General features: G+C 22.7%; 1 protein-coding gene across 1 annotated transcript; it reads right to left on the bottom strand.

Moving 5' to 3' along the window:
• Positions 1 to 365: 365 nt before the first annotated feature.
• LOC124911786 (proline-rich protein 2-like) lies at positions 366 to 15,352 on the bottom strand. The gene is made up of 3 exons (XM_047452305.1): positions 15,322 to 15,352; positions 14,984 to 15,221; positions 366 to 1,689 (listed from the first exon to the last, which is right to left on the bottom strand). The coding sequence occupies exons 1-3, from the start codon at positions 15,350 to 15,352 to the stop codon at positions 366 to 368; spliced, it is 1,593 nt and encodes a 530-aa protein (XP_047308261.1).
• Between the last annotated feature and the right edge of the window lie 183 nt (positions 15,353 to 15,535).

Genomic DNA, 15,535 nt, shown 5'->3' with positions numbered 1-15,535 from the left:
AAAATAAATCACATATACATTAGCTCTATACACAGTACTAGTTGAATTTTTATAATATTATATTTGAATGTTAATTTAGATTAAATATACTCTAATTATGTATTATTCATAAATTAAATGACATTTGTTTAGTTAATTCCAACTCCTTTAAGGTGTTTGGGCCATGGTTATGATAAAACAGTATGAAAATAAAAATTCATTAAAAATAATATTACAGATTAGTGAATAATTCATGCGAGAAAAGAGTTGAAGAATATAATTTCACTCATTTTATTGGTAAAAACCATATGTAATTATTAAAAATTTATTTTGGTCCAGTAGAAGCATAAATATGGAGTTATTGACCGAAATCAGATGAGGCACTATCAGTTGTATAAAGGTTTTGGTCCGCCTTTAAGTGACCGATCATCATGATTTGGTCCACCTCTTGGTCTTGGTGGAGGTTCATCGGTTTTCGGTCCGCCTCTTGGTGGAAGTTCATCATGTTTTGGTTCGCCTCTTAGTGGAGGTTCATCATGTTTCGGTCCGCCTCTTTGTGGAATTTCATCAAGTGTTGGTCCGCCTTTTGGAGGAGGTTCATCATGTTTTGGTTCGCCTCTTAGTGGAGGTTCATCAGGGTTTTCTCCACCTCTTGGTGGAGGTTTGTCCGATTTCGGTCCGCCTCTTGGTGGAGGATCATCATGTTTTGGTCCGCCGCTTGGTAGAAGCTCATCAAGTGTTGGTCCGCCTCTTGGAGGAGGTTCATCGAGTTTTGGTCCGCTTCTTGGTGGAGGTTCTTCATGTTTTGGTCTGCTTTTTTGAGGAGGTTCATCCGGTTTTGGATCGCCTCTCGGTGGAAGTTCATTCGGTCTCGGTCCGCCTCTTATTGAAGGTTCATCGGGTCTCGGTCCGTCTCTTGGTGGAGGTTCATCGGGTCTCGGTCCGCCTCTTGGGGGAGGTTCGTCTGGTCTTGGCCCGCCTCTTAGTGGAGATTCGTCTGGTCTTGGCCCGCCTCTTGGTGGAGGTTCGTCCAGTTTTGGCCCGTCTCTTGGTGGAGGTTCGTCCGATCTTGGTCCGTCTTTTGGTGGAGGTTTGTCCGGTCTTGGTCCGCCTCTTGGTTGTGGTTCGTCGGGTCTCGGTCCACCTCTTAGAGGAGGTTCGTCTGGTCTCGGCCCGTCTCTTGGTGGAGGCTCGTCTAGTCTCGGTCCGCCTCTTAGGGGAGGTTCGTCCGGTCTCGGCCCGCCTCTTTGGGGAGGTTCGTCCCATTTCGGCCCGCCTTTTGGTGGAGGTTCGTCCGGTCTCGGTCCGCCTTTTGGCGGAGGTTCGTCTGGTCTCGGTCCGTCTTTTGGTGGAGGTTCGTCCCATCTCGGCCTGCCTTTTGGTGGAGGTTCGTCCGGTCTTGGTCCGCCTCTTAGGGGAGGTTCGTCCGGTCTCGGTCCGCCTCTTGGGGGAGGTTCGTCCGGTCTCGGTCCGCCTCTTGGTGGAGGTTCGTCCGGTCTTGGATCGCCTCTTGGTGGAGGTTCATATGGTCTTGGCTCACCTCTTGGTGGAGGCTCATCCGGTCTTGGCCCGCCTCCTGGTAGAGGCTTATCTGGTTTGGGTCCGCCTCTTGGTGGAGGTTCATCATTCATTGTTGATGACTTCTCATGTTTCAAGACAGATTCAACATCATTAGATGATAACCAATCTTCTTCGGTTAACTCTCTAGCGCTAACATAAGCAAATACCAAAGCAATAAGAAAATATGATAAAATAAAATATTTTATTTTGTTCATCTTTTGATTTCAAATATTTAGTTGTATTGGTTGATTTAACATGACCATGTACCTCTATATTTATATACGATTATATTAGACTTGTTACTTTTTTTTTTATTATTTCATTTTTATTTGTTTAGATGTTAATTTTATAATCTATATATACTTTTATATAAAATAAAGTAAATTACACTCCATCTCCATAAAATAATGACTTTCTAATTGTGACATAAAATTTATGCAATTAGCCATATTCAAAATTTCAAAACTAAGAAATTACATTAAAATTTAATTTTCAAGAAAATTTATCTTTTTTTACAGAATAAAATAAAGTATAGAGATATTAAAAGATAAAATCAAATTTGAGGATATCTAAATTTTGGTGTTTGAAAAATATTAAAAATATACGACAATTTGCATGACTACATTTTTTGGTTAAATTTTACCTGATATATGTTATAGACAATTTTTTTTTAATACTTACTTATCTTATAAACTGTAACACTCCTTTTAAAATTAATAATGTCACCCATAAAATAATGAGAGTATTTATTTTCAAGTTTTTTTACTCATAAAAAAAATACTATTATGTTCTATTTGTTTTTTTTATTAATATTATTTAAAATCTAATAAAATAATATTGTCATGATTTTCACTTCAATCTTTAATTTAAAATATTTTTTTTAATAAGAATTCAACTCGAGAGATTTGTTTTCATTGTTAAGATTATTATTATTTTAACTATCTTAATTAGTTTTCTATATGTATTTAATATAACTATTAGTTGACTTTGAGGCTTAATTCAAGATTGGCATCATCCACACTTATATATAAGTTAATTCAGAACTAATTACATATTCTAAAGCAACACAAAATAAAAGAACAAACTATTTGAGTGAAGTTTTCTCCCTTTTTATTATGAAGTCACTTTTGTTATTTCTCCTTCTATGTTGAACATAAATAATAATACAAATAATTTTTTGAAATTTTATTGTAAAAATTTCAATAAAAGTAATCAACAAAAGTGTTTTTTTCTTAAATATATTATGAAAATATTACAATAATTTTATTTGTAAAACAATTAGTATATTAAAAAATTATGAACACTCTCTTAACGTTACAACAAAATATTTTAATAGGATAAATGAGTCATTATAAACTTAGTTTGATCAACTTAATATTAAGTATATTAACCGCACTCATTATACCTCATATTTAATTTTTTTTTCTTCTTCTTTTAAATTTAATTTCTTATAAAATAATTACATGCTTTTGTAAAAAAAACTTGAAAACCGATAACTAAACCGAACCGGTAACTTACCGATTTTATTTTACGGGTTTTATCGGTTAACGATTTTCGATTGAAGGTAATAATTTAATTATATATTTATATTTAATAATTTATATATGTTATTTTTTTTATAAATATTAAATATATTGTAATATTTAATAATTTATATATATTTAACTTAATTATTTATTTAATTCTTTTTCCTTTCACCAGTTTAATTAATGAAATTCATTTAATAAATTTAATACTTAATTTAAAAAAATAAAATTAACAAAATTGATACAAATACCGATCGGTTAACTAGTTTATAAAATAAGGAGCAAAACCGGTCTTAACCGGAAACTTTTATATATATATATATATATATATATATATTTAGTTGATTAAATTAAATTTGTTTTCTAATATAAAATTGAAAAATAAGTTTCTAATTTCAATAAAATATATTTAAAATTAAAAGTAAAGTTAAAATACTTAATATTATATTAAGTCTTTTAAATAATAAAAATAATTGTAACTAAATATCACATAAAAATATTATTGGTTCCTTTGATATATTTTTTCTTCAAACACAATAAACTGAATCTCGTCTTCAGTGACTCAATAGATTTATATATTTTTTAGTTATTAACTTGTTAGACAGCACTAAAATGTGATTTTGCTATAATTAAAGTTGTCGATCTACTCAACAACATCGATGGTTAACGATGAAATGCTTTAACAAACAATAGTTATATGAAGAAAACTTATTATGCTTAAACAAACAATAGTTATATGAAAAAAAACTTATTATGTCATTTTAATAGGTATGTGATTATTAATTCAAGTGAAAGTCATGGTTTTAGAGAGTTATTAGTTTCCTACATTCAAAAACAACATTTTAGATAATATTTTAAAAACTTTTGGTAGCATGTAAAAAACAACTAATTTTACTCATTAGTTATGTAAAACAATATAGGCTAAGTGATTATTCATCTATATTATTTTTTATATTTTCTTATAAATTAATTCTTACATCAGTATATTCAAATTATAACATACATTTAGTTAACAATATAACAAATGTAGGTCTATTGGGACAAGAATATTTTAAATAAGACTAACAAATATTGTAACCCTCAAAAATCGCTCCCTCCTTTTTAGCAGGGAATATCGCGGGGTGATTCGATGTTCTGTTTCAACATTAGTTTGCATGTCAGATGTTTTTAAAAGAAAAAAATATTTTAAAAGATTTTGAAAAAATACATAGCAGTTTTTTAAAATTAATCATGTAAAAATATTTAATTTTATTTAAATTTTAATAACACAACCCAATTTAAATTAATCAAACATAACTAATTACAAAAATTATTTATTTGAATGCAGAGTCACCAAATAATTTTAGAAAAATCAATAAGTACGTGTATAAACGTACTTTATACCAGAGTTTTTTTTTTTTTTTTTTTTTTTTGTAAGAGATTCGTAATTTAGTTGCGTTCGGGAAAGAGTTTTCAGACTATGTCTTCCGCGCCCGTGAAAGGACGTTTTCATTTTTAAAATAAGCAAAGTCGAGCTATTTCAAGATTTATTTATAACATTTATTTTCGTTATTTTTATATCTTATTTTTCATATTTATTATTTATACAATTAATTTTCTTTAATTCATTATATATTTTATATATTATTCATTAATAATGATTAAATATATATATATATATATATATATATATATATATATATATATATATATATATATATATATATATATATAACTCTCCATATTTATTATATTTCATCGTTATTTAACTATTTTTTAATTTTATATAATTATATCTTAATTTTTATAAATAATTTTACCTTAATTTTTAATTAAAATTTCTAAATAATATATTAAAAAATTAATTTTATAAATTCTACACATATTTATTCATAAATTAAATGACATTTGTTTATTTAATTCCAGCTCCATTCCAGTTGAAAGTGTTTGGGCCATTGTTAAGATGAAACAGTATGAAAATAAAAATTCATTATATACATATTTATTATTTATATAATTAATTTTTTTTTTATTCATTATATCTTTTATATATTATTTCTTTATTTTAACTTTTTTTTTAATTAGTTTAATATAATTATATATTAGATTATAAAAATATTTTTACTTTACTTTCTAATTCAAATTTTTAATTAATTTATTAAAATATTATTTTTACAACTTCTCTAAATATTTATTATTTATATAATTAATTATTATTTTTTTATTATATATTTATCTATTATTAATTATTAATGATTAAATATTTATAAATAAAAAAATAATAATTTTAAATCAACAATTACAAATAGTCTAGCGATTACAAGTGTTCATATTTTATATTTGAGACCAAAGTTCGAGTCTCAATTGAATGCGAATTTATAAATATTGAAATGAAAGTGATGGTGTATGTGGGTGTGATGTGATAACATATGTGAGTCTCTACGTAAATGTGTGTGTGAATTTGCGGTCGACGAGGAAGGCCAGAAGAAAGGGTAAGATGACATATGTGAGTCCTTGCGTAAATGTGTATGAATTTATGATTAATAGGAATGTAAAAGGAAAGGTAATATATGTAAAAATTGCTAGAAGGGAGGTCTATAATGAAAGATCAATTAGAGCACTTTATGAGACAAAACATGTTAAAAAATATGAAAAGTCACTACCTAAAAAATTAAATTAATGAACATGAGAACTCTTTTTTATATTATTAGTCTCCATATTTATCAAATTTATTTTAATTTTTTTTTTCTTAAAATATATATATTTTTTTCTCTCCATATCTATTATATGAGAAATGATTGAGTAAGAGAATTTTGAAGAATAAATTTGTGAGGGAATGACATGGCTCAATTCGATGAAAAAATAACAAATTTTCTTTCTCTAAATCCTTTATCTTTAATATAAATATATATTAGATTTTAAAAATATTTTATTTTAGTTTTTAAATTAAATTTCTAAATAATTTATTGAAAAAATAATTTTATATCTTATATAATTAAATAATTTTCTTTTATTTAATATTTTTTTTAATCTATTATTCTATTATTTTATTTATTTTTGATTAATTTAATTTAATTATTGGTTAAATTTTAAAATTATTTTTATTTTAGATTTAATTTAAATATTTAAATAATTTAATATTTTTTTTATAACTTCCATTTATATTTATTATTTATATTATGAATTAATTTTATTTATTTATTACATATTTTATCTATTATCAATGATTAAATATTTATACATACATAAAATTTTAATTTTAATTCAATAAACACAAATAGTGTAGTGGTGAAAGTGTTCATATTTCAATTGATACGAATTTATAAATATTAAAATGAAAGTGATGATGCATGTGTGTGAATTTGTGATCCACACGGGAAAGGCGGGAAGATAAAAGCAATGGTAATAAATGTACAAATTGAACGAAGAGTTATTAAATAATATGAAGGGTTCACAAATTAAAAATAATAAAATAAAGGATATGAAAACTCCTTTTTAAATTATTAGTTATCATATTTATTTAATTTATTTAAAATAATTTGGATTAAAATATATATTTTTTTATTTTCTCTCCATATTTATTATATGCACCATTATTTCATTTTTTTTATAAATATTTTATCTTATTCTTTACTTAAAATTTCTAAATAATTTATTAGTAAAATAATTTTATACTTCATATAATTATTTATTTTCTTTATTCAATATATTGTTTTTATTATCTATTATTACATTATTTTAACTATGTAAGTGTAAATTTATAATTGATGGGGAAAGTAAAAATATTGGTAAGATGATATGTGAATACTATCGTTAATATGTGTGTGAATTTATTATTAATAGGATAGTAAAAAGTAAGGGTAATATATGACTAATTGTTCGAAGATTTATTAAATAATATTAAGAATCACTAATTAAAAAATTAAATTAATAGATATAAGATTTTTTTTTTTAAATTATTAGTCTCCATATTTATTAAATTTATTTTAAAATAATTTTGATTAAAAAATATATATTTTATTTTTTCTCCATATTTATTGTATACACCGTTATTTCAACTTTTTTTTAATTTAATATAATTATTTATTAAATTTTAAAAATATTTTACCTTATTTTTTAATAAAAATTATAAATAATTAATTAATAAAATAATTTTATACCTTATATAATTAATTAATTTTCTTTTATTCAATATACCATTTTATCTATTATTCTATTATTTTAATTTTTATTTATTTATTTAATTTAATTATATATTAAAATTTTAAATATTTTTACTTTAATTTTTAATTAAAATTTTAAAATAATTTATTAAAAATTATTTTTATATCTTCTTTCATATTTATTATTTGTTCATTTAATTAATTTATAATTAATTATTATATATTTATATATTATTCATTAACGATATTATATATATATATATATGATTATATATATATATATATATATATATATATATATATATATTATATATATATATATATAATCATATATATAATCATCGTTAAATATATATATATATATATATATATATATATATATATATATATATATATATCACTCTATATTTATTATATTCACCATTATTTTAACTCTTTTTTATAATTTAATATAATTATATATTAAATTTTAAAATTATTTTTACCTTAGTTTTTAATATTAAATTTTAAAATTATTTTTATCTTAATTTTTAATTATAATTTTTAAATAATTTATTAAAAAAATAATTTTATACCTTCTTTACGTATTTATTATTTATAAATAGTTTTCTTTTATTTATTATATATTGTATCTATTATTCCATTATTTTAACTTTTTTTTAATTAATTTAATATAATTATATATATTATATTTAAAAAAATGACTTTAATATTTAATTCAAATTTCTCAATAATTTATTAAAAAAATATTTTTATACATTTTCTGTATATTTATTATTTATATAATTAATTAATTTTCTTTTAATTATTATATATCTAATCTATTATTCATTAACATGATAATATATATATGCATACATAAAATTTTAAATTAAAAATCAAAAGGAGTTTAGTGGTTAAAATATTAACATATCATATTTGAGACTAGATTTTAATTTCAATTTAGTAGGTAATAATAATAAGTTGAAATTTATTCTGGTGGAATATTAATTGTTTTTAAATATAAATTAAACTATAAAATTAAATTAATAGATATGAAAATTCTTTTTTAAATTATTAGTCTCCATATTTATTAAATTTATTTTAGAATAATTTTGATTAAAATATATATTTTTTATTTTCTCTCTATATTTATTATATGCTCCATTATTTCAACACTTTTATTAATATAATATAATTATATATTAAATTTTAAAAATATTTTACCTTATTCTTTAATTAAATTTTCTAAATAATTTATTAATAAAATAATTTTATACCTTATATAATTAATTAATATTCTTTTATTTAATATATCTTTGATCTATTATTTCATTATTTAAACTTTTTTTTATTAATTTAATTTAATTATATTAGAATTTAAAAATATTTTTACTTTAAATTTAAATTTTTAAATAATTTATTAAAAATTATTTTTATATATTCCTTTCATATTTATTATTTGTACATTTAATTAATTTTATTTATTTATTATATATTTAATCTATTATTTGTTAACAATCATTAATATATAACTCCATATTTATTATATTCATCATTATTTTAACTTTTTTTTTATAATTTAATATAATTTTATATTGAATTTTAAAAATATTTTTACCTTAGTCTCATTCTCTACATATTTATTATTTATATAATTATTTTTTTTATTATAATTTTTTTTATCTATTATTCCATTATTTTAACTTTTTTTAATTAATTTAATATAATTATATATATTAGATTTAAAAAATTACTTTTATATTTAATTCAAATTTCTAAATAATTTATTAAAATATTATTTTTATACCTTCCCTTTATATTTATTATTTAAATTTCCAAAATTCGAGTCTCAATTGAATGCGAATTTATAAATATTGAAATGAAAGTGATGGTGTATGTGGGTGTGATGTGATAATATATGTGAGTCTCTACGTAAATGTGTGTGTGAATTTGCGGTCGACGAGGAAGGTCAGAAGAAAGGGTAAGACAACATATGTGAGTCGTAAATGTGTGTGAATTTATGATTAATGGGAAGGTAAAAGGCAAAGATAATATATGTAAAAATTGCTAGAAGGGAAGTCTATAATGAAAGATCAATTAGAGCCCTTTATGAGACAAAAATATGTTAAAAAATATGAAAAGTCACTAACTAAAAAATTAAATTAATGAACATGAGAACTCTTTTTTATATTATTAGTCTTCATATTTATCAAATTTATTTTAAATATTTTTTTTGTTAAAATATATATTTTATTTTCTCTCCATATTTATTATATGAGAAATGATTGGGTAAGAGAATTTTGGAAAATAAATTTGTGAGGATGAAAAAATAACAAATTTTTTTCCTCTCAAACCTTTATCTTTTTCTTAGCTAGTGATCTGGTGACACGTCATTCTCATCACTATTCTCTCTCCCAAATTCTCTCTCTATATCACTCTTCTTATTATATTTAACATTATTTCAACTTTTTCTTAATTTAATATAATTATATATTAGATTTTAAAAATATTTTATCTTAATTTTTAAATTAAATTTCTAAAAAGTTTATTGAAAAAATAATTTTATATCTTATATAATTAATTAATTTTCTTTTATTTAATATTTTTTTATCTATTATTCTATTATTTTATTTATTTTTGATTAATTTAATATAATTATAAGTTAAATTTTAAAAATATTTTTTCTTGATTTTAATTTAATTATTCAAATAATTTAATAAAAAAGTATTTTTATACCTTCCTTTTATATTTATTATTTATACTATGAATTAATTTTATTTATTACATATTTTATCTATTATCAATGATTAAATATTTATACATACATAAAATTTTAATTTTAATTCAACAAACACAAATAATGTAGTGGATAAAGTGTTCATATTTCATATTTCAATTGTTGCGAATTTATAAATATTAAAATAAAAGCGATGATGCATGTGTGAATTTGTGATCGACGGGAAGGTCAAAAGCATGGGTAATATATGTATAAATTGTTCTAAGAGTTATTAAATAATATGAAGGGTTCACAAATTAAAAAAAATTAAAATAAAGGATATAAAAACTCTTTTTTAAATTATTAGTCTTCATATTTATCAAATTTATTTTAAAATAATTTTAATTAAAATATATATTCTATTTTCTCTCCATATATATTATATTTACCATTATTTCAACTTTTTTTTAAAAATATTTTACTTTACTCTTTACTTAAAATTTCTAAATAATTTATTAGTAAAATAAATTTATACCTTATATAATTAATTATTTTTGTAGTCCATATTTTTTTTTATATATTATTACATTATTTTAACTAAATTTGCAGTTGATGGGAAAAGTCAAAAATATTGGTAAGATGAAATATCGTAAATGTGTGTGAATTTATTATTGATGGGACAGTGAAAAGTAAATGTAATATATGTAAGGTTTATTAAATAATATTAATAGTCACCGACTAAAAAATTAAATTAATAAATACGAAAACTCTTTTTAAATTATTAGTCTCCACATTTATTAAATTTATTTTAGAATAATTTAATTAAAAATATATATTTTATTTTCTCTCCATATTTATCATATGCTTCATTATTTCAACACTTTTATTAATATAATAAAATTATATATTAAATTTTAAAAATATTTTACCTTATTCTTTAATTAAAATCTCTAAATAATTTATTAATAAAATAATTTATACATTATATAATTAATTAATATTCTTTTATTTAATATATATTTTATCTATTATTCCAATATTTTAACTTTTTTTATTAATTTAAATTAATTATATTAAAATTTTAAAATATTTTTACTTTAAATATTAATTTAAATTTTTAAATAATTTAATAAAAATTATTTTTATATCTTCCTTTCATATTTATTATTTGTACATTTAATTAATTTTATTTATTTATTATATATTTGATCTATTATTAGTTAACAATGATTAAATATATAACTCCATATTTATTATATTCACCATTATTTTAATTTCTTTTATAATTTAATATAATTATATATTGAATTTTAAAAATATTTTTATCTTAGTCTCATTCTCTACATATTTATTATTTATCTAATTAATTTTCTTTTATTTTTTTATATTTTTTTTATCTATTATTCTATTATTTTAATTTTTTTAATTAATTTAATATAATTATATATATTAGATTTAAAAAATTACTTTAATATTTAATTCAAATTTCTAAATAATTTATTAAAATATTATTTTTATACCTTCTTTTTATATTTATTATTTTTATAATTAATTAATTTTCTTTTAATCATTATTCATTAACATGTGTATACATAAAATTTTAATTTTTAAATTAAAAATCATAAGAAGTCTATCCTAAAAAATCTAGTGGTTAAAGTATTCACATTTCATATTTGAGAAGATGGAGTAAAAGCTGAAATAAGTATTTGTACAAGAGAGAAAAGAGTTCAAATATTATTTTCGTCAATTTGAGATTATGTGATAATTCACATTAAAAAATGATATTAAATCAATAGAACAAAAAAAACTAAAATATTGAATAAAAATAACCATATTTACAATATCTCAAAAAATATTCTATAAAAGAAAACTTATATTAAATATGAATAGATAACTTCACAAAATATTAAAATAAAAATGGAACAAGTAAAAAAAAAATACCTACAATATTAAAATTTCTCAAACTTGTATATTTTAAATAGATAGTCTCTAACAATTATGCAAACACAATATAATAGTAAAATTTATATAATAAAATTTAAATATTTTTTTTTATAATTCATGTGTAAAGTTGTAAATAAAAAAAAATAAAACTTACATGTGTCCTTTTTTTATATAACAAAATTTAATTGATGTGAAAATTATGTTTATTTAGTTTATTTAGTTTTTTAAATTATTGAATATATCAATATTGATATTGATTCAATTTTTGTTACAATTTTTTTTTATATCTTAATTATTTCTCTTATATAATTGTTCGTTTGCATCGCACAAGAATCTTTCTAGTTGAGTAAAAGAAAGTATAATCTACTAAATAACCGACAAAATTGATATTTGTTATAACTGATTTAATTGATACTAACATGTATTACGCACGAGTAATGATAAAAAAACCGTGAAAAAAAATATTACGGTAAGAATATGAAAACAGTTTTAATTTTATTTTTAACTGTTTTAAGTTTATGGACGGGTCAACCCACAATCCGAATTAAGTATAATTTACTCTCACATATATATCTAAATTAACAACAATTCTCGACCCGACAATCCAAACATTATATATATATATATATTAGTTAGTTAAAAAGTTAAACTTATATTGTTAAAATCTCACGCGTTCATTAAATTTGGTGTTGAATTTAAAATATAAAGTGTTATTAACCTAGTTGATTAAAAGATTGTACTTGAATTGTTAAGTTGCAAGTTCGAACCATACTTATAGCTTTTTTAATTTTATTTTTAACCGTTTTAAATTGATGGGTGGGTCAACCCACAATCCGACTCAAGTATCCATTTACTCTCACATATATATCCAAATTAACCACAGCTCTCGACCCAGCAATTCAGACACTTTAAAAATTAAGCATCATTATATATATAAATTAGTTAGTTAAAATTTTGAACTTATATTATTAAAATGTTTCGCGTTCATCAAATTTGGTGTTGAATTTAAAATATGAAGTGTTATTAGTTTAGTTGGTTAAAATGTTGTACTTGTTTTGTTAGGTTACAAGTTCGAACCATATTTATAGTTTTTTTAATTTTATTTTTAACCGTTTTAAGTTAATGGGCGGGTCAACCACAATCTGACTCAAGTATCCCATTTACTCTAACATATATATCCAAATTAACCACAACTCTCGACCCGACAATCTGAACACTTTAAAAATTAAGCATAATTTTATATATATATATATATATATATATATATATATATATATATATATATATATATATATATATATATATATATATATATTTCTATATCTAATAGCATGAAGGAAAGATTTAGTTCAAAATTTCACAAGTTAACGACTCTATTTGCATGCATTTGAAACTGGATTGAAACATTAGTTAATAAATATTATTAAATTTATTAATATATAATATTAAATTTGTTATAAAATATTTTTTATTTTATTCAATATCTCAAAAATAACAAAAAATTAAATAAAATTGAAGTAAATAAATATTTTTTTTTATCCAAACCCAGCACCAATTTTAGGTTTGGTCATTAAATGGTTTCATTTTAATCTATTAATTTTTGACAAAAAGTCACCGTACTAATTACAAAATTCAAGGAAGGTTCATATATATAATTGAAACTTAATTTTTGTTTGTATTTGTATTATTATCTGAACTCAATTATTTATTTGATAATTTTTTTAAACGGTTAAAACCATTTAATTAAAATTTCAAAAGTGAGAAGGTAAATAATTAAAGTTAGATAAACCTTAGCTATGATTAAAGGATAACAATCAAACGATCATAAAGAACTTGATTAGTAAAAGTCAAACATACAAATCGATATTTCTTTTTTATTTCTCATCAAACGAATGACATCTTCTTCTGGAAATCCTAGCTATTCTTAGTGTGATATTGGGAAATCTCGACTTTCAAGATTCCTTGGTGGTGAAATGGTAGACACGCAAGACTCAAAATCTCGTGCTAAAGAGCGTGAAGGTTCGAGCGATCTCGTAGTTCTTGGTCTGTGAAGATGCGTTGTTAGGTGCTCCATTTTTTTCCCATTGAGGCCGGCCGAACCTAAACCTGTGCTCGAGAGATAGCTGTCCAACAAACATATGCGGATCCAATCACGATCTTCTAATAAGAACAATAGATCTTTCTCGATTAATCCCCTTGCCCCTCATTCTTCGATAATCAGAAAGATCGTTTTCCAGTTTGATTTGTTCATTTGGAATCTGGGCTCTTCGACTTCATTTTTCTTTTTTAATTTTTTCCGTTTTTTTTATATCATTCCTTAAGTCCCATAGGTTTGATCCTATAGGTTTTGAACCATTTTCTCATTGAGCGAAGGGTACGAAAAAAAATAAGTAAGTGAAATACTCGATTTTTTCTTACGCCTCTCTCCCTATACCATACCCATCCTCATCTTCCTATTTATAAGCCACAACTCACTTCGACGTTTTAAATTTTCCATAGAATTTCCGGAGCTTTCCTAGCCACTATAGTTTTGTTTTTTTATCTTCTTTGTCTGAAAATAGGTTTGATTTGCTTCACCTATGATCATTTCTACCAATTCTTCTTTTATTCATCAAAGCTCATCCTAATATCTCGACTGCCTTAGCCCTGTCCTATCATCTGTATAATGGAGTTCGTCATTTATTGACTTCTCTTTCTTGGAAGAAAAAGATTGAATTGACAGGTCAATGGTTGGCTTCCTCTAATGACATGAGCCTATCACCTACTGATTATTAGATTGACAGTTGCTGGTGCTTGCCGGGGGGTTGCCCCGCCCGGGTTCAAGCACCCGGTCAAGCCCTAACTAAGAGGCACAAGTCGATAAATTACAAACAAAGATTATAAACTGTATCGAATCATAATTATCCCAATCAGTATTTTTATTTCTATACCGACTTGTTGTATCAACAGGTTGTCTTCCTCTTCCCATTGTCATTCCTCATCCTCTTCCTCTTGCAATGAAAAAGGGATGAATTGAAAAGGTTGATAAATACTGTATATTCTCATTTAAAATTTTTCTTTATATGACCCGTTCTGATTTGATTGAAATAATTATTTTTCAGGATTTACAGGCTCTTCACCTTGTTATTCTCAACTTGAATTTATAGATCATTGTCTTCATTTTCTCCAGTTTCGGCTTGGAATCCTCAACAACTTTGGAATCCTCTGTATCAACCTTTGAATTCTCTTCTTCCTCTTTATTTTCATCAGCAACCACTTCAACTTTATTTGATTGCGATTTCTCAACTATCTCTTCAACATTATTAGATTGAGGTTTCACCTCTTTCTTCGTATTGCTTTCTTCTTTTACAAAACTTTCTTTATCTTCGATTTCTTGTTTTTAACTACATTTTGCTCTTTGATTATCACTAGTAAAAAAAAGGGTTAATAGTGAGCATTACCACCAATTGGTTTAAAGACCAATCGTTATTACCAAGGTAATAGTTATTGGCCTTTAAACCCATCGCTATTATCCCATTAAAAAATCGCGAAGAGAAGGCGCCAGATTTTTGCCACTTTATTTAGTCATAGTACCTATTGTTTTTAAACCAATCGGCACCCCCATATAATTAGCAACCTCCGTAGGTAGCTTTTCTCTCATTTTCCCTTTCCTAAGCCCTACCGCTCTCTCTTTCCTCTCTCGCCGT

This window comes from Impatiens glandulifera, chromosome 1 (genome assembly GCF_907164915.1).
Source record: "Impatiens glandulifera chromosome 1, dImpGla2.1, whole genome shotgun sequence".
Lineage (NCBI taxonomy): Eukaryota > Viridiplantae > Streptophyta > Magnoliopsida > Ericales > Balsaminaceae > Impatiens > Impatiens glandulifera.
The sequence above is the reverse complement of the archived record's forward strand: the minus strand, read 5'-3'. Positions and strand labels throughout refer to the sequence as shown.